The sequence below is a fragment of the Galeopterus variegatus genome, unplaced genomic scaffold (assembly GCF_000696425.1).
Source record: "Galeopterus variegatus unplaced genomic scaffold, G_variegatus-3.0.2 Scaffold1238, whole genome shotgun sequence".
Classification (NCBI taxonomy): Eukaryota; Metazoa; Chordata; class Mammalia; order Dermoptera; family Cynocephalidae; genus Galeopterus; species Galeopterus variegatus.
Genome location: NW_007727349.1, coordinates 232,807 through 257,254, shown reverse-complemented (window position 1 = coordinate 257,254; position 24,448 = coordinate 232,807). Strand labels below are relative to the sequence as shown.

Sequence of the window (24,448 nt, the reverse complement as noted above, 5' to 3'; positions counted from 1 at the left end):
ATGGTGCTGGGATAACTGGATGTCCATAGGCTGGAGAATGAAACTAGACCTATACCTCTCACCATATACCAAAATCAACTCAAAATGGATTAAGGATTTAAATATACATACCGAAACAATAAAACTTCTCAAAGAAAACACAGAAGAAACACTTCAGGAAATAGGACTGGACACAGACTCCATGAGTACGACCCCAAAAGCACGGGCAACCAAAGAAAAAATAAACAAATGGGATTATATCAAACTAAAAAGCTTCTGCACAGCAAAAGAAACAATTAACAGAGTTAAAAGACAACCAACAGAGTGGGAGAAAATATTTGCAAAATATACATCTGACAAAGGATTAATATCCAGAATATACAAGGAACTCAAACAACTTTAAAAAAAAAAAACAAGCAACCCAATTAAAAAATGGGCAAAAGAGCTAAGTAGGCATTTCTCTAAGGAAGATATACAAATGGCCAACAGTCATATGAAAAAATGCTCAACATCACTCAGCATCTGGGAAATGCAAATCAAAACTACACTGAGATACCATCTCACCCCAGTTAGGATGGCTAAAATCCAAAAGACTCTGAACGATAAATGCTGGCGAGGTTGCGGAGAAAAAGGAACTCTCATACATTGTTGGTGGGAATGCAAAATGGTGCAGCCTCTATGGAAAATGGTATGGAGGTTCCTCAAACAATTGCAGATAGATCTACCATATGACCCAGCTATCCCACTGCTGGGAATATACCCAGAGGAATGGAAATCATCAAGTCAAAGGTATACCTCTTCTCCAATGTTCACTGCAGCACTCTTTACAATAGCTAAGAGTTGGAACCAGCCCAAATGTCCATCATCAGATGAGTGGATACAGAAAATGTAGTATATCTACACGATGGAATACTACTCTGCTATAAAATAGAATGAAATACTGCCATTTGCAACAACATGGATGGACCTAGAGAGAATTATATTAAGTGAAACGACTCAGGCACAAAAACAGAAATATCACATGTTCTCACTTATTTGTGGGAACTAAAAATAAATAAATAAATACACAAACTGGGTGGAGGGAAGAAGACACAATAATTACAATTCCTTGAAGTTGATACGACAAGCATACAGATATGAGGTTTTGCGAGGGAGGGGGGAGATGGAGGACGGTTTCGGTAATGGGCCACAATAATCAACCACATTGTATACTGACAATATAAAATAAAAATTTTTTTTTTAAAAAAGACTTCCATCGTGAGAGCATGCTCATTTTTCTGGAAAAATGACAATCAGAAGTCCAGGTAAATAGTCTAATCCTGCCCATGTTGCATCACCCCCTAAACAATCCAGCATCAGTCTCCGAAGAAGAACTTTACAAACAGGGGTGGTGGTGGCAGGATTTGGTGGCTTCTGAGGTTCTTCTAACCCTGAGATGTTATAAATGTCATCAACAATACCAGAAAAACTTATGAAGGAGACAGGGGGTGGAATTTCTTTACCCCTAGTTCTTAGAAATTAAGTCTTTCATTGCAGAAGGCTCTACTTCTAAGAGATTCCTGGCATATTTTTTCCTCCTCTTTTTCTGGATACGTCCTTCACTTCTACAAAATCCAAGTTGAAACTCACCTTTAGGAAAGTGACTATGATGAATGCTTTATTTTTCTCTAACACTCAGTACTATGTTAATTTGCACTTCATGATATTCAACAAACATCTATTAAATGCAATATATATTTAAGTTCTGTAGGCACTAAACATTAAACATGATCTCTAACCCCAGGGAACTTAGAGACGTACAAAAGATAGACATACAATATTATGCAAGGTCCTTTTGGGTAACAAGTATCAACTTAGTGCTCTGGTACCAAAAGAGGAGAAAACCATTAACATCTTTTCAGATAATCTTCAATCTTTTCTTGTGTGAAAGGTTTGCTTATGTTGAGGACCAAACTTCCCTACACATTCACTTCAGATCATCTGATACAGAACTATGTCCACAAAGGCACTCAAATATTGTTTAGTGCTACTGCTTTTCTTTCAAACTTTCTAAGTGGTGCAAATCCAGGTTTCACTTTAGCTTTTTGCAAATGATAACAGAAATGGGTACAGCACCACGACGCCTGGAGTAGGATGGCATTTTTTTTCCAGCAATAGAAACTATTTTAAGGGAAACTGGAATAATTTTGACAGCAAAATGAGAAGTGAAAATAAGTCCTCTTCAACAGCCAGACAAAAGAACTAGCCTTTTAATGGAAGAGATGACGAGAGAATTATTCATATAAAGGCTGTGCTTCCAGAAGTGTAAAACAGCAGCAGATTCAATTTATTTATTGAGGACCTAAAATGTGCAGGAGAGGAGAGGAGTCCAGGGGACAAAAGAAAATCATCATGTCCTCATGGGGCTCCCAAGCTCAGAGCCTAGTGGGAGTGGCAGACACAGTGAATCAGAACAGCACAGAAACACTGGCAGGAGTACTCGGCTGGATTTCAAAACAGTGGGACCAAGAAAATCCAAGCAGCCTGGAAGAAGACAACAAGGGCAAGAATTGAGACAATGTGAAAGGTCAAGGGCAGGATCCCTGAGCTGAAGGAAGGGAAGAGGGAGAGTGTTCACAGAAGAGAATATTCAAGAACAGGAGCTCTTTTAGTCCATTTTGTGTTGCTATAAACAGAAATACCTGAGACTGGGTAATTTATAAGGAAAAGAGGTTTATTTGGCTTATGATTCTGGGACAGCTGCATCTGGCATGGGCCTCAGGCTGCTTCTACTCATGGTGGAAAGTGGCAGGCAGCTGGTGGGTACAAGGAGATCACATGGCGAGAGGAAGCAAGGGAGACAGAGAAGAGGTGCCAGAGTCTTTTAAACAACGAGCTCTCGCGGGAACTAATAGAGCGAGAACTCACTCACTACCTCTCCTCCCTCAGGGAGAGCATTAATTCATTCATGAGGGATCCGCCCCCATGACTCGATCAGTTTCCAACACTGCCACATTGGAGATCAAATTTCCACATGAGTTTTGGAGGGGACAACACATCCAAACTCCATCAGGAGCTTAGAGCAAGGGCCCCCAACCAACATCTGTAGATACTGTACAGCAACATGAGGTATGAGGACAGATGGCAGCCATGAGTAACGGGCAGAATGGAGGGACAGGTGGTCAATGACTTGTGAGGCCAGAACGTCATCAAGGTGGAAGTGGATGTCCCCAAGGAGGAGGCAGGAGTTGAGTGAAGGGCGGACTATGAGGCAGTAACTGACCACTGAGGAGAGAGGTAGTGTAGCCAAAATACTCTAATTTATTTCCAAACTTGGGACACATTAATAATTACACCAGGACCACAGGCGTAATCCCAGACAACAGTCACTCTAGTGGATTTTCAGATTCTACTAAGGATGAGAAGGGGCAGTGTAGGCAGGTGAGGGGTTGGCCTCTGAATGAGGTGGGAGGTGGAAATGAATGAAAGAGCAGCATGCAGTTGAAAGCTTCCAGAAAACTGATGCTTAGAAATAAGCTCTATCAGAATGAAAGCAGAGGAAAGTAGATCTGGACCCTTATTGAGAGTCAACAGCATGGAAAGACCTTCTATTTCTTTTTTTAAATCTTTTAAAAAATTGAAACATAATCGGTAATACACATTTGTGGGGTACAACATTGACTATCAATACTTGTGTAATATGTGATACTTGTGTGCCATCTATTTCTGACATAGAATGTTCACTCTTCCATAATCAAGTCCTCCAAACGGCTAACATGGTTTCTCTATGCCTTATCACCAGGCAGATATTAGAGTAAAATATGATATTTTTCCTTATAAAATGCAAACGATGTTTTGCCTTTTAAGGAATGAATTAGCAGAGCCTCAGGTGTGCTGTAATCCAAGCTCTATGCTCTGCGCACTATCTCGGGTCACCTGCTCTCTACTAGCATACTGCTAACGACAGACAACTCACGATGTCACAAGGCAGCCATTCCTTAGTGGAACTGAGAGAGAGGAGGAAGAGAGCAAACGTGGGCCATGTGAGACTTAGGCCATCCACTGGTGATGAAAACTCTCTGGATCTCAGCTTCTTGATACACATGAAAATCTTTGCAAGGTATAAAGAGTGGCACAACTTTTTGTTGTTATTATCATTACTGTGATTATATGGACTGGTCCCAGAGTCCCTGGGGAATAATGTGGACAGGAAAAGCTTTTTCATTAACCTCACCTGCATTTGGCATGTGACCCAGTGCCATCCTCAGCTGCCCATGAGCCACTCCTAAGTCCCTGCTGTCTCGGGTGAAACCCCCTGGCAGCAGCTCACACTCTTGGAGTGGGCCAGGAGGAGGAATGCCAAGGCCCCGGGGTGTGTCTGAGGAAGGTCTTGCCCAGACTTTAACATGGTGCCTCGGTCTGCTCAATCCTGCCAGTATGGCCCCAGGTGACCTGGAAGAAGTGGCAGGGACCAGCTGAGAGCAACTCCCTAACATATGACCTGTTGGCACAAAGAGGGCCATATGCTCTGGGAGTCACCAGTGAGAGCTGGTGTGCCTACCTCTAGGCTTCAAATCTTTAGAAAAGACAAACTTGCCACCTGGCTTGTAAATTGGTTAAAAGAATGAGCCTTTATCTTGGGTTGTTTTGTCAAGGGTGCAAAGCAATATATTAGACAAATGGCTCTCAAATCCAGCTGCACATTTAGAGTCACCTGAGAACTTTTTTTTCTAAATCCCAATGCCTGGGCTAGACCCCACACCAATTAAATCACAATTTGAGGGGAAGGGGTGCAGGAAACTAGTACCTTTAAAAAGTCCCTAGGTCATTCCAGTGTACAGGTTGAGAATCAGTGATTTAGATCAGTGGACCATACTTCGAGTATCAAGGTTCTTGAAAATGGTAAGCTCCCTGAAAACAAGGATCTTATCTTCACACCTTTGTATCCATCTAATGCCTAGTGCAGTGCCTGGCACATATTGATTCTGAATAAATGTTGGCTGAATGGATCAGTAGCTGGATGGCCCTATGTTCCCCCAGAGTTTTATTCTACTTCTCTCAATTTTCCAATATCAGAAGCAAGGTCAAGTTGAACAAGGAGGAGGCAGATATAGATTAGCTACCCAAAGTAAGCTTCATTTATATGATGAGGCTTACTTGCTGATCTGTATTGAATTTATTTGTTCATAAATATGGTAAAAACTTTAAAAGTACCCCCAAAAGGTAGGCCACATTTTCTCAGGCATTACAAGTGCTTTCTTTGAGTCCAAAAGGTAACATGCAATTTAGAAGTGTACATTTCAAATCAAAAACTGAAAAGATAAAGATGAGTTCACTTGATCCAGATGAAAAACAAAGCAAAACAAAAAATACATTCACTCTACTCAGTCACTTCTCCTGGTTGTCAGTTTTCCCCAAGCTCCCTAGTACCAATTTCCCAGAAGTTATCCAGCATGGCTGTTTTTCAAAACCTTCCCTGATGACTGAGATATGATTCGAGGGGAAAGTAAGTGTTGTACAATTTCATTGTGGCTGTTAAGTGAGCCTTGGAGTGCCCTGAGGGGCCTCACACCCTCAGCATCTACCAGCAGTATGAAAAGCACCGTTTAATATTTACTAATGAAAATGAATGCCTTCTGTACAGAGCTTGCCCAGTGGGCAGGGAGCTGTTGAACGAAAGTTCCATGGAAGCTGGAGCTGAGAAGCACTCAACTCTGCCTCTGCTTGTTAACACCTCCCCAAGAGATGCAATTATTCTGCATGGCTGGGATTTCTGCTCAGAATTTCCAACGTCCCCGTAAGTCAGTTACTAAAGCAGGCTGGCTCATCCACATCACGGTTTATGAGGTAACAGCAAAAAAAGAGCACTGCAGTCTATTTCTGTGTCAGAAGAAATACCTGGCAGACCACAGTTAATGAGGGAAGCCAGAGGAGACAGTCCTAGGGACAAGCCACTCAAGAAAATGTCACATTCCAAATGCCAACATCCCAGGATCGAAAAGGCTTGGGCAGTCATTCACTCTTTTGTGATACTGGGAAGTCATGACCCAGAGTTCATCTACTTGTAAAAAGTTCTGGCTTCTTATTTGGCAACAACTTATAGGCTTTGCTATACCAACTTCTGATCTTTTTCATTTTATATATTGTATAATTGATAACAAAAATTGGATACACAAAAAGCAGTAAACATGCTTCCTTTTGGTCATGCCAATATAAATTGAAGCACATATTAATGTCTGAAAACTGTACTCAGAAATGTCCCCATGTCTACCCACACCACTGCTCACATTTTCCTGCTTCTTCATAGACCTAGTCATTTTATGATTATATGTTCTCAACAACCATGCATGCTACATTGTTGAGAGACTGGATTTTGTTGTCTTCCTTGCAAGATGGTTGAGTTTTGTTATGTTGGCCAAGTTACTTGCAGATCAGCTCGACCTGTCAAAGCTTGGTTTTTAGGCTTTGTTAGACTGGGTCTAGGGTAGCACTATTCCTATGGCTGGCTTTCCTGGGTTCTCAGTTGGATGCCAGGGAGGTTTAGTATCCCTCAATTTTCTACTCTGCTTGGTCAGAACCCCAACATCTCTCATCACTGGTGATCTCTGGGATGTCCATTCAGCTCAGAGGCCCCCCCCAACCCCCCCCAAGTCCTTATTTTCTGCCAGGCCTAGTGGACTCTTGACCTGTTGATGCCTGGCTTAGTATTTGGCCAAAGACTTCTGGACCTCTACCTTTGCACAACTTACTCCTCTAAGGTTCCCTGTCCTGAAAATTCAAGCCACCTCAGCAGCCCTGAATTATAATTTCTGTTTCCTCTACCCAATGAGTCTGCTGCTCTTTGTTTGAGCTCCACTGGAATTTCTGTTTCCTCTACCCAATGAGTCTGCTGCTCTTTGTTTGAGCTCCACTGCCCTTTGCTGCAATTTAGAAAGTACCTCCAGGTAAAAAGCTAGAGTTGATGTGAAACTCACTTTTATGCTTCTCTTCTCTCCAGGATCATGTCCCTGTGCTATGTATTGTTCAATGCCTAAAAAGAGCCACTTCATATATTTTGTCCAATTTTAGAGTTGTCTATGGCAGGAGAGTAAGTCTAATACCCTTTACTCCACCACAGCTGCAACCAGAAGTTTTATACTTCATTAAAAATATTGTTTCTTTAATTAGAGCAAATTTATCTTATTCTACATATAATAGAACTTTAAGCTCGATCTTTAAAAGCCAGAGCTATTTCAAGGTCTAATTCCCAAAAGAAGTCCTAGAAAAAGAATGTCTGAAATGAAGATGCATACACAGGTTTTTAATTATCCTGGAGTTTCTGTTGCTAGTCAAATATACCTTTCTCTAACAAGGAAGATGAAGTAATCCTGAAGGTAAAGTACAGTCATTGTTAAACATCTTCACCCAGAAAAATAAATACATGCACTAAGTTAGTGCCGCCCAACCTTTTTCAGATAATGGCACACATGTAAAATTATAGCATTTTTATGACATACTACTACAGGCCAAAGGTTGTTGGAGGCCATCAGCCCAGAGGGGAGTACCAACCACTGAAGGCCCTTTCCACCCAACCTGGAGAGCTAAAGGAATCATTCTCCTACAATTCTATGACCCACTCATAGCACATGGGTTAGGAAATACTACAGAAGTATCCTTTGAGTCCAGATGTCACTAAATAATGAGAAAAAAGCTTAAGCTAAATCGCAGTCCCCAGAAAGAGAACAGAGCTTCCATGGGCATTAAAAAAGTCATGCAGACAGGAATCAGGAAGGCCCAGGGGATTTTAACAGAAGACAATGAAGGGCAGAAGCCCCAAAGGCCTCCATGTTCATAGCATGTCTTCCTCTTAGAAAAAGATGCTCCTATCTGGAGCCCCTTCAGAGAATAGCACCTAATGGATGCTGCCATGTTTGCCCAACTCCAGGGTCACCCATTCATACTGGTACCTCCTGGAGTTGTGGAACACAGGCGTATAGTTTATTCACAACAAATAAACCCAAATTGCTCATTGATTTTATTACTTTGTTTGCAGCATATGCAATCTTAATTTTCTTCTCAGAAAATGTTTATGCTTTATACATTTTCTAATAGCAGAATGAAGGATTTTCTACCCCCATAAATCCACTTCAAAAATCAGTAATCATATGAAAAGGAGATGATCATAAAGAGGGGGACTTTCCCATGTCCTTGTAATCTGGCTTTAAGCATGACAAGAGACATTAACTGTACACATATATGAAGGCACGTGAACAGGTCATACACAAAATATAAATCATTAAAGTAGCACTTTTACATCTTTTCTGTCCATTTAAACATAATCAAGTATGCAAACATATGTAACGATATGTTTTCAGAGAAACTCTCCATTTTCTACTCACTAGATCATTTACATTGAGATGACCACAATGTTAAATCTTAAAAGCTGTTTCTAATGGCACCTGCAGCTCATCCATAGCACATGGCTAAAGGTAGAGTTTATTTCTCAAGGATGTGCATCCTACAGCTGAGTTTTCGTTTGCATTTATATTTAGAGAGCTGCATTGACTCTGCATCCAAATACATCCCATTAAAAGGATAACAGATATGACAGAAAATCATTTTGCTTCATTGATAAAGACAGTGGTATTCATAAAGCATCTTTCATTATGCTTTAAGAGATTTTCCTAGCTTTTGTACCACCTCTAAGAGATATAAAGAAGGCTGTAAAGGCAGAGGAGTGGTAATCTTCACTTCACAGATAAGGACTGAGAAGGAATAAGAGGTGAAGGGCATAGCCATGATCATGTTGAAGGTCTGGAACATCAAAGCCATCTGCAACAGCTATTAGCAAATTCCTAATTTCTACCTTTTACCTCCATTCTTCACCAGATAAATCGTTTCTTTTAAGAAGTTTCTCCATCAGGAAAATTTATTTCTTGGTCTAAAAATTTATTTGGAGTCTTTTATCTACACTTACCCAATTTAGCTTCTAGGTCTTTGCAGTGGGTTAAAAATACAATTTCCAGGTCAAATCCAGGCCCTCAGGCTGCTCAGTTAAGTCAAAGCCAGACCAGTAAAGGATGGCTATGTCTGTCTGCCACCTTGGGGGAGAAGGGATATGGGGACAGAGAAAGCCTCCAATATGAGAGATCCATGGCCTTACTTATACTACAAAAGATATTCCCAGGAAGACTCAGAACAAAACCAAAGTCCATGAAATGCATACAATTACACATCAGGCCATTACTTACTAAACACTGCCAACAACATTCTCTTAACAGTGTGTTTGCAGAGCAAAAGTTGTTAATATTTCTGAAGTCTAATTTAGCAGCCTTTTTTTTTAAATGAATTATGCTTTTGGTATCACGTCTAACAACTCTTTTTTCTTCTGTTTTCATAAATAACATTTTATGCTGTATGTTTTTTTTTTGTTTGTTTGTCTTTTTTGTGACCAGTAAGGGGATCGCAACCCTTGGCTTGGTGTCGTCCGCACCGTGCTCAGCCAGTGAGCGCACTGGCCATCCCTATATAGGATCCGAACCCACAGCGGGAACTCCGCTGCGCTCCCAAGCGCTGCACTCACCCAAGTGCGCCACGGGGCCGGCCCTATGCTGTATGTTTTTGATGTAGATCTATGGCCTATTTTAAATTAATTTTTGCAAAATGTTTTAGGTTTAGGTTGGGGTTCACTTTCTTGCCTATGAATGTCGACTTGTGCCAATACTGTTTCTTGAAAAGATTACCCTTTCTCTCTTAAATTGTCTTCACACCTTTGTTGAAAATTAATTGGCTGGATTTTTATGGGTCTATTTTCAGATATTCTATTTCAGGGGCCAGCAAACTACAGCCCATGGACCGAATCTGGCCTGCCACCTATTTCTCCACAGCCCACAAGCTAAGAATAGTTTTCGCATTTTTAAATGGTTAAAAAGATCAAAAGGAGAATAATATTTTAAAGAATGTGAAAATTACATGACAGTCAAATATAAGTGTCCATAATAAAGTTTTATTAGAACTCAACCACTCCCATTCATTTACCTCTGTGGCTGCTTTCACTTTACAATGGCAGAATTGAGTAGTTGCAACAGAGACTGCACGGCAATATTTTAGACACAAATCCTAAAATATTTATTCTCTGGCCCTTTCCAGAAGAAGTTTGCAGAGTCCTGGCATAGGACATGAGGATCCTTAGATGCATCCATGCAGAACCTCAGGGGCTCTCTGAATGCCGCTATAAAAAAATACTGCAAGGACAGAAGCTTTAAATAGAACCTCTAAAAGCCCTGAGGAAGGCAGAAAAGGAATGCATTTAATAGCTGACTACCTTTTCCAATGAGAACTAAAATATAAAAGCCTCAAGTAAAATGATTCTTAAAAAGATGGATTTTACTGCACCTACAGTTAACTATAAAATGAGGAAATCTTAAATCTAAAAGGTATTTATTTTAATGACGTTTTTCTTAAATATCTCCATGAGTCATAAACTAAGAAAAAATATTTATAATATGAAAGATGATGGCTAATGTTCTGAATATAAGGTATTTTTATAAAAATAAATTGGAAAATGCATAAAATTTTCAACTGTAGTAATCATTGTTTAAAATGCAGAATTAGCAGAGATTAAATCATGTTAGCAGAGATTAAAAAGAATGATAATACTCAGGGATGACAAGGATGGGGGTACTACATTGGCACAATCTTTCAGAACATCATTTAACTGCCCTCAATATGCACTGATGCAGGATAACATTTAGCAATTTATCATTAGGAAATAATAACTGCTAACCTTTATACAGCACTTAATATGAGCCAGGATTTCTAAGTGCTTTACCTACTTAAAAATTCATTTCATCTTCTCAACATCAGGAGATAAGTGCTATTATCACCCCCATTTCACAGATGTACAAACTGAGGCACAGAGAGATGAGCAACCTAAGGTTGCACAGCTAGCTGAAAGTGGCAAAAATAATTACATGCACAAGGACTTAGAAACAAGGTGATGACTACATGCAACATGATCTAAAATAGAGAAAAAACTGGAAACAAGCTAAATATAAAAGAGGATTGTGGTACTCCCTTCCATACATTAGGATGCTAAGAAACCATTTAACCATGTTGCCAGAAATAATGATAAATTTTGGACCAAGAGGGTTACAAAATAGTGTGTATAATATGATCCTATTTTTATTTAAAACTGTAATTATGTGTGTATATGGAAAAAGACTGAAAGAATAATTGCTAAAATATTAAGAAAGGTATATGAAGGTGGTGAGGTCATGGGTAATTTTGACTTTTCTTTATATTTATCTGTTTTCTTCTCATTGTTTTCCCAAGAGTAAGTATTACAAAATTTCAAAGTATTACTTAAAAATGTATGCCATGCCACTTTCCATCTCAGAAAAAGTATATTTTAATAAAATACAAATGTGAATGTAAAGAGCTTTGAGATACTTAATAGGACAAGGGCTCTATAACTGTAATAAATTACTTTCATCCTAAAAAAAAAAAGTTAAAATAAACAATTAAGAGAAATGTCAGGGAAAGTACTAACCTTAATTTCAAGACAGTTCAACATACCAAGAAAATACATTTAGTCACTGAGCATGTATCTTTTCTTCTTCCTATAATATATCATAGCAATAATTATAACCTATTATATAGGTTTCTAAACCTATTATATAGGTTTCTAATGCACTTTCAGCCACAACATCTCATTTAATCTTCACAATACCCCTCTCAGAGTAATACAAATAATCAGAAAAATTGGGAATAGAAATCAGAAAAACAGGGAAGTTTCTCTAATTCTTTGAGACACCTGCAGAGTTTTCTGTGTGTTGCAGAAAAAAGTTTCCCAAGATGGTGTTGCAAGGATTATTGATGTCCTGCCACTTAAGCACTCTGGGAAATATGACAATAAGGTTGAACAAACACAAGTTCCCTTTAGACAGTTTTATATAATTCATGGAGACACATGAACCTGGGAATTTGCATTAACTGCACACTCATTCCCATAATGCAAAGGAAAAATGACCATCAAAATTTTGGGGTGGCATTGTTTGGCTGTCTACTGGTAAATTAAAAAGATATTTTCTCCTACCCCATGTCATACATTTACCATCCTCATCTAATTTAAAACTGTGTGTTTGTGATGGTAATCGAGCTCAGGAAGGAAGAGTTTTTATCAAATGCACTTAGGGTGTCATGATTCTTCTCATCTGCCCCAGTGTTCTGGCTGCTTTTAAGATGAAGACAAAGCACATCAGCAAACTGCATTCCTTTGGGTTTCTAATGCCCTGAGGAGGAAATATATTGCGACTTCTGTCTCAAATAAGGACATATGCAGTCTAACAAGACAGGCCGTACTGTAAGAAATACGTTCCTTGACATAAATGACTCATTTACTGAAGAGTGACATTTTTTAAATGTGTGTAAACCCTGATGATCCCAGACCTATGCTTAACTTCTTCATTCACTCATAAAACATGTCCTTCTAATGGGTCTGTCAGCATGTCATCATCTTCAGGGTGACACCTGCTAATTTACTCCTCACCCTTGAGACCACGTTTAATCCTAGCATTTTAGCTCTGCTAAAAGCTTCAACAGTTTAGAAAGAAAGGGTCAAGGCCAGCAATCTATTCAGCTGATCAGCTTTCTTGTACCAAGCTAAAGATCTTTCTTGAGATTCCTAAAGCCACTTCTCTTTGTGGAGGCAACCTCATTTCCTGTGGGGCTGGAAGCAAGGAAGTCTGAAAACATTTTTCTCATGAATTAATGTTTCGATTAATTAATGAATTAATGGGAGGTAAGCAGGAAGGGGAAATAAACATTAGAACAAACAAAAGAACATATAATCATAGAATGACTTAGGAAAGAGCTCAGGACTCCTGCCTTTCTTTTTTTCCATAGTAACAGCAAGCAGAAAGCTAAGTGGCACCCAGGCCCAGAAGGAAAAAGGAAGGCAAAATACAGCAGGCATGGGAAGAAAGCCAAAGAAAGCAGTGGGAGAGCAGGGCTTTAGGCACAAGTAGAACCAATGTTAGCCCTGAGCCGAACCCAGCATTTCCTCTGCACTATCATTTCATTTCTTTAGAGGTGACAATGGAATCAGAAAGACATGGACAATCCAGAAACCACCACAGTGACATCCTGACCCTAACAGACCAGAAACATGGATTCCAAAATGCAAGCATCAGAAACAAAAGGATGGGGTAATGGCATGGTAATAGTGTTTTCTGATAAGTAATAATGGCAATGTCATTCATTTAAAACGGAAATCCCATAGACACTTGCCATAGATACCTAGCAACAATGGGTGTCTGTCAGTGAGTGGACAAGAGTCACCTCTGGGAGTGACTGGGCCCCACCTACCATAAGAATCCTACAGCTCCACAGGAAACAAGGACTCTGCCCGCAGTTACTGCCCTGCCCAGCCCCCAAGTTCTCAGAGCCCTCAACAGGGAGTCAGGAGATGTCTCTGCCCTGGCTCTGCCACTGGCTTGTTGTTGTCAGTCCCTTGGGAAAGCTGCTTCAGCACTCTGCACCTCTGCTCCTCCTTTGCAATCTGGTGAGAACACTCACGGTCCCACCTAACTCCCAGGGTAACTGTGAGGACAAGGTGAGTTGCTGAGCTCCAGAGAGACTCAGGCAGAAAAAGGAACGGCGATGAGGGTTCTGAGCTGTGCTGCCAGCAGCCCAGAACCCTGCGCTGGGAGGTAGGGTCCTGTAGGCGGATCTAACTGTTATAAATGAAATGCTCAACCACTGTCTGGGAAAGGAGGGAGGAAAACATGTTGAGTAGAGATGCAAGAAGGTAGCTCTAACTCTGTCCTCACACAGCATGTCTAGCTCGAAATACTTGGGGTCTGTAGGAAAAGGCAAAAGTCCTGGTTTGTGGGGGTTTTTGGTTTTGTTTTGTTTTTCTTTTTTGGCTCACCACTGTATCCCTAGCATCTAGCATAGCTCATAACACATCATATTTTCCAATATATAAATGAATGAATGAATAAACATTGTGAAGGCAATAGGACAGGATGCAAATTAAAATTGCTGCCAGCAATCTTCAGTGGATAATTCCTACTGTCCAAGGAAAGATGACTACACTACTGGAGAGAGTGGTGCCACTATCTACCGTGATCTAACACTCTGGGTCCTCTCTCTCTTAGGGTTCATTCCTCAGTTTCCTTCCATGAACATCAATGCTAGCTTATACTGTCTCCATTCCCTTTCCACCATCTCCACCACTCCATTATTTTAGCCAATAATATTATCCTTCTAAGTATTTATCTTGGTGTTGTCAAATAGGCTCATAACAATGAAGAAACGGGGTTGTATATGGTTTAAGGATCAAAGACACAGCTACCCAAGGAAGCCTCTTTTTTATTTTTATAAGAAATACCTAAAGATCTTTGTTTACAAAGGAGTCACATAGAAAGCCCTTTCTCCTAGGTTAGAGGGAGCTGTGAGAAAGGGGCTATTTCTCTGAGGCCAGGAGGCTGCTGGCCAAGAGAAGGAACATTATCCCTCTGCACAGCTGGGCTCATTCTGCCCCAAGTGACAACGGCCACAGCAAGGCACACCTTCCAATGGCAGCTACCCTCACAGCTGAGCCCTGGCCAGGCTTCCACCAAGCTGCCCTCAGCCCTTCTCCAGGAGCTTCTCCAGTTGGAAACAGATCCAGAGGCTCCTGAACCTTTTCAAACATGCTCTGAGCACAAATCAGGAAGGCAGGGATGGGGGCGGCAGGAACACAGATGCGGGAGCTATTTTTGAGTGACTGGAAATAAAAGCTAAACACAGGTGTGTTCTGCACGAGTGGAAATGCTCCCAAATCTGCAAGTATTCTTTATAAATAACTAAAAAACAAACCATTTGGGTTGCCACATTTCATCCTAGTTTCCAGGGACACACACAAATAGTTCGGGTCTTTGCATATTATTTCAGGAACCATGGAGGGTTTATAGACACCCACTAAAGGTGTCTGACTCATTTTCTAGAAAGCCACATGAACTGACAATCTAGAGCTAAAAATGAGGGCAACGCCTGCTCTGTGACTCCTGCCACAGCACAGAAAAGCAGGGCAGATGGAAACTACCGTAACTAACTACAAAAGGAAACATCTGTGGAATTCAGGGTCAATGGAGAATTCGGGGTCAATGGAGAACCTCTACAGTAAATGCAAATGAATTTAGAGAACAGCAATTCAGGGCTTTTACCTCAACTTATACATACAATAAATATGCATATTAAAATGCATAGCAGACAAATCACGGTGAAGTGATTCATTTTATAATAGCAATAGCATACGATCATCTAAATGAACTTCTGGGTGATTCCTGAACTTTGAGGAAGAGGTAAGAATCTTCTATAATGGTCGGCAGGGTTTTACAGGCTCAGACACCATTTTTTCCCACTTTCAACAGGCAAAATATTTATGGCATGTTTTCTTTCCAAATTCTTGCTAAAAATCTCACCCACTCTGAATTTTTCACCATTTTTACCTACTTAATATCATGGCATTCTAGCCTTAGCAGCAAACTTGGCCCTTCCGTTCCCATTTCTGAAGTATGAGAAAGAAAAGCCCAAGTTGAGGTGACAGTCCCTAGGATTGAGTGCCACTGGCAGAACTCTACCTGCAAGAGGTGCTTTATACACAGCATCTTAGTAAATCCTCACAGCAGCCCCATGAGGTCAGCTTTATGGCTGAGGAAACTGAGGTTCAGAGGGGTTAAGTAACTTGCCTAAAGACACACAGCCAGGGACAGTGGAGCTGGGATTCAAATCCTGGTTTCTCTGAGTTGGCAGCCTACATGGCACTTGTCATCTTAACATGCTGCTACTGGTAAACTGGAATACTAGGTCAAGGCTGGCAAGCATTTTACAGGGATAAAAGTAAAAATCTGTACAAGTACAGGATTGCAAGAGGCCTAATTTCCCAGCAGATGATATAAAATAATAATAAAAACAAAATGATAGAGTACAAGGGTTTTTCTTTTTTTTTGTTTTTTAGCAACAAGATCAAAATGGGCCCTAGCAGCATGAGTTAAGACTGGCTGTGTTATTAGCTGTCAACAAAACCCAACTAAGTGTGTAGGCAGAGGGCATCCCGGGCATCAGGAACATGGTCTGGGTCAAGTCCGTAAGGACACATGAGCAGGATGGGGACATACAGGAGGTTCGTAGAACAGCCACATGGACCAAGGCCACAAAGACAAACTGAAGCCAGACCTCCTGGGCACAGGAGTGCCAGGATCGTCTATCTGGATTTTGCAATAAAGGAAAGGAAGGTTACTAAAGACAGCGGCTGGTGCAGAGGGGTTATGTGAGCACGGCCTCGCTGTGCGATGACAAACAGAAGGGGCTGGGATACTAGGGATGAAGTGGGCGGTGGGGGGACTGGAACTGGAGAAGCGTCCCTCCATCCTTCACCACCCCAGGGCTCTCCTGTCGGCCAGGTGCTGCAGGGTGCTGGGGAAAGGAGGGGGGAGGAGGCCCAACCCTTGCTCATCTACTGAGCAGGTGCAGGAGGACTCAAGCCTGGGCTCAGCTCTGCCCTGACGGGAAGTGGCAGGGATGCAGGAAGGCAGAATCCTTGGGCTGGGGACAGGGTGGGACCGGGAGGACCAAGTGTCCAAACCATATGGGAACTCTAGGCCCAAGGAGCAAGATCAGTGTGCAAGCCGAGCCAAGAGACCAAGTGTCCAGGGGAGATGACAACGTCACATTCTGCTAATGTAAAATTAATATGTGTAAGCTGCTTCACAGTTTCCAAACTGCTTCTAAGTACCATAATCTATGAAACCCGAGAAATGGGTGCAACCCTCGGGTCACTCTTGAAAGCAGCCTGCCACGCACGCCTGTGCATTTCTCCCTACTGTGTGGATGGGACCTGGAGATATTCGCTTTCTGATGGAGTCTATAGAAAAATCAGATTCTTCTCACCAGACTGGATCTCAGCCTGGGCAGTGAAGGACAAAATCATCAAGATGAATGTGTTCTCATCAAGATATGTATTCAAATGGAAAGGACTGGAAGTTAACAGGTTAAGATAGAAACCAATGCATTCAGGTAAGAGACCCCTCATGGTGGCTTTTTCTTTTATATTATTGACACATTGGGTTTTCAATTAAAAAGAGGCTGTCCCTCTTCCAAAAAACAAAACAAAAACAGGACAGTGAGCGCCCCCATTGCGAAGAATGGCAGTTTTAATTCTCTGGTTGCTTTATCGTTACAGGGAAAAAAGTGCCCTTCCCCTTTCCCCATACCATAGTAAAATCAAATATCTGTGCTAATTATTAAAGTATTTGTATTATGCTTCACATTCATTTAACAATTTCCTTATTCTGTTTGTTTGATTACAGATCTGATTAAAAAGAGGAAATACACTGTGCAGAAGAAAGCAGTCCAAAGGGGGCATAAGGAGGTAAAAAAGGGAAGGATCGTTTCTGCCTCATATGCAGAAAGAAACGAGGGAAGCGTTTTTTTCCCCCCTCCCATTTCCTCCTGCCACATTCAACACCTACAGAGATGTACTGAAATAACTTTGGGAGAGAATATCTTACAGGTAAAAAGATGGACCAATTCTTGGGTGATCTTCAAAATAGGGAATAATTTGCTATTCTAGAAAGGTGCATTTATAGTTCTAGTGTTGTCTGGCATATCACTTTCATATGGAGTCACTGAGAGGACCAGCTCTCTCCCTTAAAACACCTGACCTTTGGCAACCTCTGGGGCCTCTAGTTCACTGGTATTTTTGGATTAGGTTCTTAAAACACACAATCTTTAAAGCCATTTCTTAGAGGTAACCATCCTTGATTATAAAGGTAAATCCGACCGATCACTTTATGGAAAAACCTGGGGGTGGGGGCAGGCAACACTGTGAGACCCTGGGCCTACCCCCATCCTACTTCCCTGCTCTCCCCTCTTCCCTGCATCCTCCACCTGCCAACACTTTCCAGCCCTGCAAGAGCTCAGGCGGCCACCATGATCTCCCAAGTCACATTTGTGTTAAGGGAATTACTGTACACTTTCCCTGCCACTCACCTGGACTCAAGAATAAAACCACCTTACACATATTCTAGAAATCACTTAAATAATATGTCTTTCAACTACCTACTTGGTGAGTACCATCACATGAAAGCATAAAAAGTACACAGTCAAGGCCCTATTAAACCACGTCGCTTCACACAGATTTTATAGCTGTCCATGCGTTTACAAGGCTCTGGCTGTAATGATAATAAAATCGTTCAACCTTCTTAGCCCAAACAAGACAGGCAAAATTCTCTCAGGCACTCTACCTGTCTTTGATCTGAACAGCAAACATTCTTTAAGCATTTTTCTGCCTGTGAGCCATGACCAGCCTTTCTAAAGCCCCTCCTCGGATACCTCATTACAGAACTTTGCAGCCCAGCTGCTGTGGAAGGTAGAATCTCCAGCCAAGCAGGCTGCATTCTGGGTTATTCCTTCTGGGACAGCCTTAGAATTCTGCAGGGTGATGCAAATCTGTAGCTGGCCCCAAGACAAACAGAATTCTATTCAATTCTCAAGGAGTTCATTCACCTAGATACACTGGGCCTACCCTGATCAGAAGGAAAGATGTGTGGTTCTTTCTAACAAGTTCAGAACCATGAAAACCAAGTGTTTCGAGGGCTAAAGAAAAGCTTGAACTATCAGTCAACACCCCAAAGCAGTTCACAGTTTAGAAGGCAGGAGAGAACCTCTGTTTACCTTATTGATGAGAGTGACTATATCGCCTTCTTTGATTGTCAATTCATCATCATTCTGTGCCTCATATGGAAATATTACTTTGCAGTAATCCTTGGCTGTAAAAAGAAAAGAAAATACCTTTAAAATGCTTTACCTAATGAGCTGGCCCAGGAGAAGATGTTCTCTATCACATTAACTTCAGGGAAAAGGCAGGCTTAACAGGTAGGATGTTACTACTGCATAAAGGGTCACCTGCACAAAACTACCTGATTGCTCATTTTTGGCTCATGCATATTTATTCGTGTCATCTTTTTCCCCTCACAAATCATTTGACATCATGAAATGCTATTGAGTGCTTTGCTTTTCTCAGGCAGAAAAGTAAAGAGGTTTCCTTGGTCTCAAGAAAACAGACATGTACCATTTTATACACTCTTTGGGTGCATGCATAAGCAGACATAACTACAGAGAGCAAAAAGCTTAAATTTTGCCACACTGCCTTCTTCCACACATTACTAAGTCAGAAACAGAGTATTTATACATGTTACAAAGCCAAATGGTACATAAAACAATGAAAAATGACACTATTATGGTATGAGACAAACATGGACGTATTTTTATGTGAACATGTGCCAACCACAAACAGCCAACAAATACTGACCATTCTTTATACACACACACACATGTGTGTTGGAGGCCAGGGGGGAACTTGTTCAAATATGTCCCCTGGCCTCTCAGAGGAACCTGCCTATTCATAGACGCAGCAGTTCATAAGCAAGGACATGCACCAGCCCTCAAAGAGGGAAAAACACTAAGGCCAATCAAAATCAATTCAAATATGTCCTGAATTATATGCTTTTGAAAGGCTATCTGATGTGAAATCATCTCTATTTATCCAAAAGCAAAAGCTAAGATGACAGTGAAAACATTTGTAAGGTATTCGGAAAATGAAGATTTGGAAAATGGCTTTGATGACTCAGGACAGAAGGTAGGAAAAAAATTCAAGGGAATTAGTATCTACTGGGACAGGCATTTATTATTCTACATCAAAGTCAACAAACCTAATGGCTTTGAATGGCATTAGATATTTCCCAAGGATTAGGCCAGTTTCTGCAGACAGATCATAACCTAGAGCTATATCTGTAAGTATTAATTACATTGTCCCTAGTACAAATTTATATCACTGAAATGTGTTTATTTTGATTAACATTCCAGCAATCAAAGAGAGTGATATATAAAATGAAGGCAATTAAAAAAATCCATACTACAGGGCCGGCCCGGTGGCGCACTGCTACAGTGCGCCGCTTGGGAGTGTGGCGGTGCTCCAGCCGAGGGTTCGGATCCCACATACAGACCGGTTCCCGCTCACTGGCTGAGCGAGATGCGGGTGCGACACTGAGGGTTGCGATCCGTTGCCGGACACGAAAAAAGACAAAAAGGAAAAAAAAAATCCATACTACAGATACACTGTAGTCTAGGATTGAGCTATGACAGGGAGAGGGAGGAGAAAGGGGGAGGAGGAGTAGGAAGAGAGGGACTCACTTGGCTTCTGTGCAGATATTTTTGTTTTCTGTCCAATGGCCTGAAGATATCAGTTACATCCCCTATTCTAGTATTGGAAACCGTCCACCTTAGGTACTCTGGGCCTCTGACAGCTTTTGCTCATTAGCCTGTGCTGAGAGGCACTAGTTCTAAATCCCACCAATACCACATTCCTAAATCCACATAGTTACTAACGCTCCAATCTCTTTAATTAGTAACAGCAAACCTCCCAAAATCTAAATTGGTCAAATGTTCTAAAGGGAGGGAAAAAGTTAAACATCTTTAAATTGGATAATAACAGCTCATTACCAATTTTCCTATTGACTGTGCTAGTGAAATATGACTCTACCCAACCTCAAAACTTACAACAACACAAACAAATACAGTATTACTGCCCCGCACAATCTCAGCTTTAAGAACAATTCTTTGGATGAAAATCATGGAGACATTTTATAACGAGTATCAGATACCCATGGCCAACAAAGAAAGAAGGAATAGGTCATGTTTCTGCTTCTTTCAGTCAAAAAAAAGTTAATTAAGTATGGCAGATACTGTTGGTTAACTTCCCAGTAGCCATTGCCTGCGCCCTGCCTAGTTTACAGAGTCCTAATTTGTTCAGGCATTACTGGTATATTCAGCAACAGGGAACTTTCCCACTGCCCTAGGGATAAGTAAAATTGTCCAGGCAAATAATATTAATTTCACTCCCCTTTGTTGGTGATTGATTTAGGGGTGGGCATGTGATCTATTTCCAGCCAATGAGATATGAGAGGAAATCTGCGGGGGGGGGGGGGCTGTTAGTTTTTGTTCCCTTGGTTAAAAAAAGAGAGAGACACAGACTTGAGGAAAATTGTTGTCCCTGTCTTTCTGCTTTTAACACTGTTTTATCTTTGTTGGAAGACAATATAACGTTTGGCATTATTGCAATCATATTTCAACTATGAGAGGAAAGCCAAGTAAAATCACAGAGAATTTGACCCTGTGCCCTAACACTGTTGAGATGTCTGTCAAATGTATCAGCTTTAGGGGGCCTGTCTCTGGACTTCTTGTTACATGACTTAATAAAACTACCACTTACCACTACTTTCTGGTCAGATAGATATTCATTACTCAAAGCAGAAGGCACCTTGACATGAAGGAACTTGGTAGAAGAAAAGAGAAATTTCTAGTTACCTCTGAAAAATTTGACATAATGTGTCCCTCCCCAAAAAAGCCTGTGCATCTTTGTCATTCCTTTTCTCCCCAACTCTTTCCTTGCTGCTCTAGGACCTGGCCCATAGTGGAAGGGTCAACAAATGTCTATGGAATTGACTCGTAAACAACATAGTGAGAAAACATTAGTAAGAAAGTACTAGCATGCCTTTAAAAGGTTTCACTGGGCCATTTTGTTTTCTGCTTACAGTTTCCCTATAAGCTAAGAAGGGCATGTGTCTCCTGCCTTTTTTAAAAAACACAGCTTTAATATAGTATAATTTATATACCATAAAATTCACTCATTTTAACTGTACAGTTTGATGAGTTTTAATAAATTTGTACAGTTGTGTGGCAATCACCATAACCCAGTTTTAGAAAACTTCTACTATGCAGCTACACCGTTTTATGTGTGAAGCATTAGACACAGAATTATGTGGAAGGCACCCTAGACAAAAGGAGATGCTGGTGCCAGCGTCAATGGCCAGCTCCCACTCTCCATGGAGCAGACTGCTGCAGCTGGTCTCACCTCTCTTTGTATCTCGAGAACCTGACACAGAGCTAATACTCAGTGTTTCTTGATGATACCCAAGTGAAACCTATAAAGTAGAGGAACATCTGAGGGGCAGCAAGTAGGAGGAGAGGATTCTGGGCCAGGAGTCAGGGCACGCGGGACTGGGTTTTGTCCCAGCTGGGCTTTCCCAGGCACATGATCTGGGGCAATCACACTGTAGCTCTGGGTGACCTCAGCATCCTCAGATGTAAAATCGGGGGCCAGCCAAGGGGAAGCATGAGGAGAGTTTGGTTAAATACAGCAGAACACTTTTAGCAAACTTAAACTTGTATCAGAACTCAAATACAATGCAACTAAAAACAGAGTCACTCTGGTTAAAGAGTATGGATGTCCCATCTTCCCACCCAAGTCCCCAAAACCATGTCAGTGAAGCTCTGGGGGCTTCAAGAAACACCCTGAGCTAGATCTAAGTTCCTGCCAGCTCTGACAGTGCACGACTCTAGGCACAAGCACAGGCACTGTCACCCAGAGCTCCTGACCAAACATGGCAACCATTCACCTCACACTTTAGCCTATTATATTTTAAAATAATAATTTATTTTTACTTATGGTGCATTTGAGCCTTAATTAAGCAGTACCAGAAAATAAAATCATTATGTTGATTTGGATGTATCAATGGTTTTAAGACACTCAAAAACAAATATATACGCAAAAAAATTAACTCCAAGACTATGATTTTAATTTCATAGTACTCATATATGGAACAAAGATGTTCCCTACTTCAAATACTTATTGAACCACCACCATGAAAAAGATATTGCCAGTTCCTGGGCCTGTGATATACAAGTAGGTCCAACCATCCCCTCCCTGTCCTTGAATGGAAGTGACAATCTAATGCCTGGAGAAAGGCAAGGGCAGGAGAATAGCAAGAAGAAAAGACAAACATGGATAAGCATGAACTCACTATGACGAAATGTTATGGTGTTTCAGAGAAAAGCAAGATTGTATTCAGGGGAGAGTTGATAAAAGAGGAGGTGTCTGATATATCTCAAAAGAGAATAATTCCAAATCCGTTTTGGATGTGGGAAGATAAACTTTAAATGAGTAGTGGACAGAGATGGAGAAGGGAATGAAATTAGTATTATGAGGCAGGTATTTTGCCTCTATTCATCAATTAGATGTTTTTAATTAGCCCGAGATCAAATAGGAATGAATATATGCATGCACACAAAGAAATAAAGGTGCAACTTATCCAGCGATTGAGATGATTTTGCCTCCATTTTTTCTTTATAAAGATTAAAAAATACTAAAAAACTAATGTAATACTGAAATCCTAAATCAGTTCTTAAGCTTTCTTATCTGAGTCCTTTAAGCATCTGATAAAAGGCAATGACTCTCTTTCCAGAAAAAAATAATAAAACAACATTTCTCTCTCTCTCTCTCTCTCTCTCTCTCTCTCTCTCTCTCTCTCTCTCTCTCTCTCTCAACGTGCAGAGAAAATGTATATGATACCAGAAGGTTCAAGGACCCTGGAACAGTTACCTTGTTCCCAGGTCAAGAATCTCTGTACTAATTAATTACTGGCTTTCACATTTTAAGAAACTTGCTCTATTAAACGCACCAAGAAGCCCTGTCATGATTCACCCCCCTCCAAAATAAAAACATTATTTCAATCTCTAAACTTTTAGAAATTTTCGTGGTAATAAAAGCAGACTGTTTAAGGAATTGAACTCACATACCCACACATCACATGACTCCCATCAGCTGGTTTTATAATCTATCAAAAAAAAAACCAAACCAACTTCAAACAAACAAGAAAAAAAAACCCTTCACCTTAAATAAAATCAGAACAGAATAAACAATCAGCAAGCTGACCCATACACACAAGGAAATAACATTAAATCCAGGACAACACTCTGGGCAAAACTTAAAGATCAAAACCCTATGTGTCACAGAATCTGGTAGGAAGCCTTCCAGAGCTTTTGGCAGCCATGGAAAGTACCACCAGGTCATGCCTAGAACTGGAGTTTTCTTTTCCTTTGGGATATTACAACCAAAGTATCCAGCTCAGTGATGTCTACTTTCACCAACGTCATTATCAGAAATTCTTTCATTCAACTGACAAGTATTAAGTGAGACACTACTGGTTCATAATCCTTTATTCAGAATCCCTGGGGACAGAATTTTTCAGATTTTAGAAAGGAAATATGTCTGGGGCTACATCCAACCATTAAAATTCTGCAGCAAATGGATGACTGGTCACCCCATGTTGGGTAAACAAAGACTATCAACAGACACATGTCGGGCCGGCCCGGTGGCGTACTGGATAGTGCGCCGCTTGGGAAGCGCAGCGGCGCTCCCGTCCGAGGGTTCGGATCCCATATGCAGACCGGTTCCCGCTCACTGGCTGAGCGAGGCGCGGGAGCAACACCAAGGCTTGCGATCCCGTTGCCGGTCCCCGGTCTGGTACGGGGGCAACACTGAGGGTTGCGATCCGTTGCCGGACACGGAAAAAAGACAAAAGACAAAAAAAAAAAAATATATTACTAGAATATATATTGTTAC

The 24,448-nt window shown here is 41.0% G+C and overlaps 1 protein-coding gene across 3 annotated transcripts in view; it reads right to left on the bottom strand.

Moving 5' to 3' along the window:
• SH3KBP1 (SH3-domain kinase binding protein 1) overlaps positions 1-24,448 on the bottom strand; it is a 269,084-nt gene that overhangs the window by 74,602 nt on the left and 170,034 nt on the right. For all 3 annotated transcript variants that reach the window (XM_008575775.1, XM_008575774.1, XM_008575776.1), the window contains one exon: positions 18,661-18,755. In XM_008575775.1, coding sequence (XP_008573997.1) covers positions 18,661-18,755 — 95 coding nt within the window. The remainder of the gene's footprint in view (positions 1-18,660; positions 18,756-24,448) is intronic.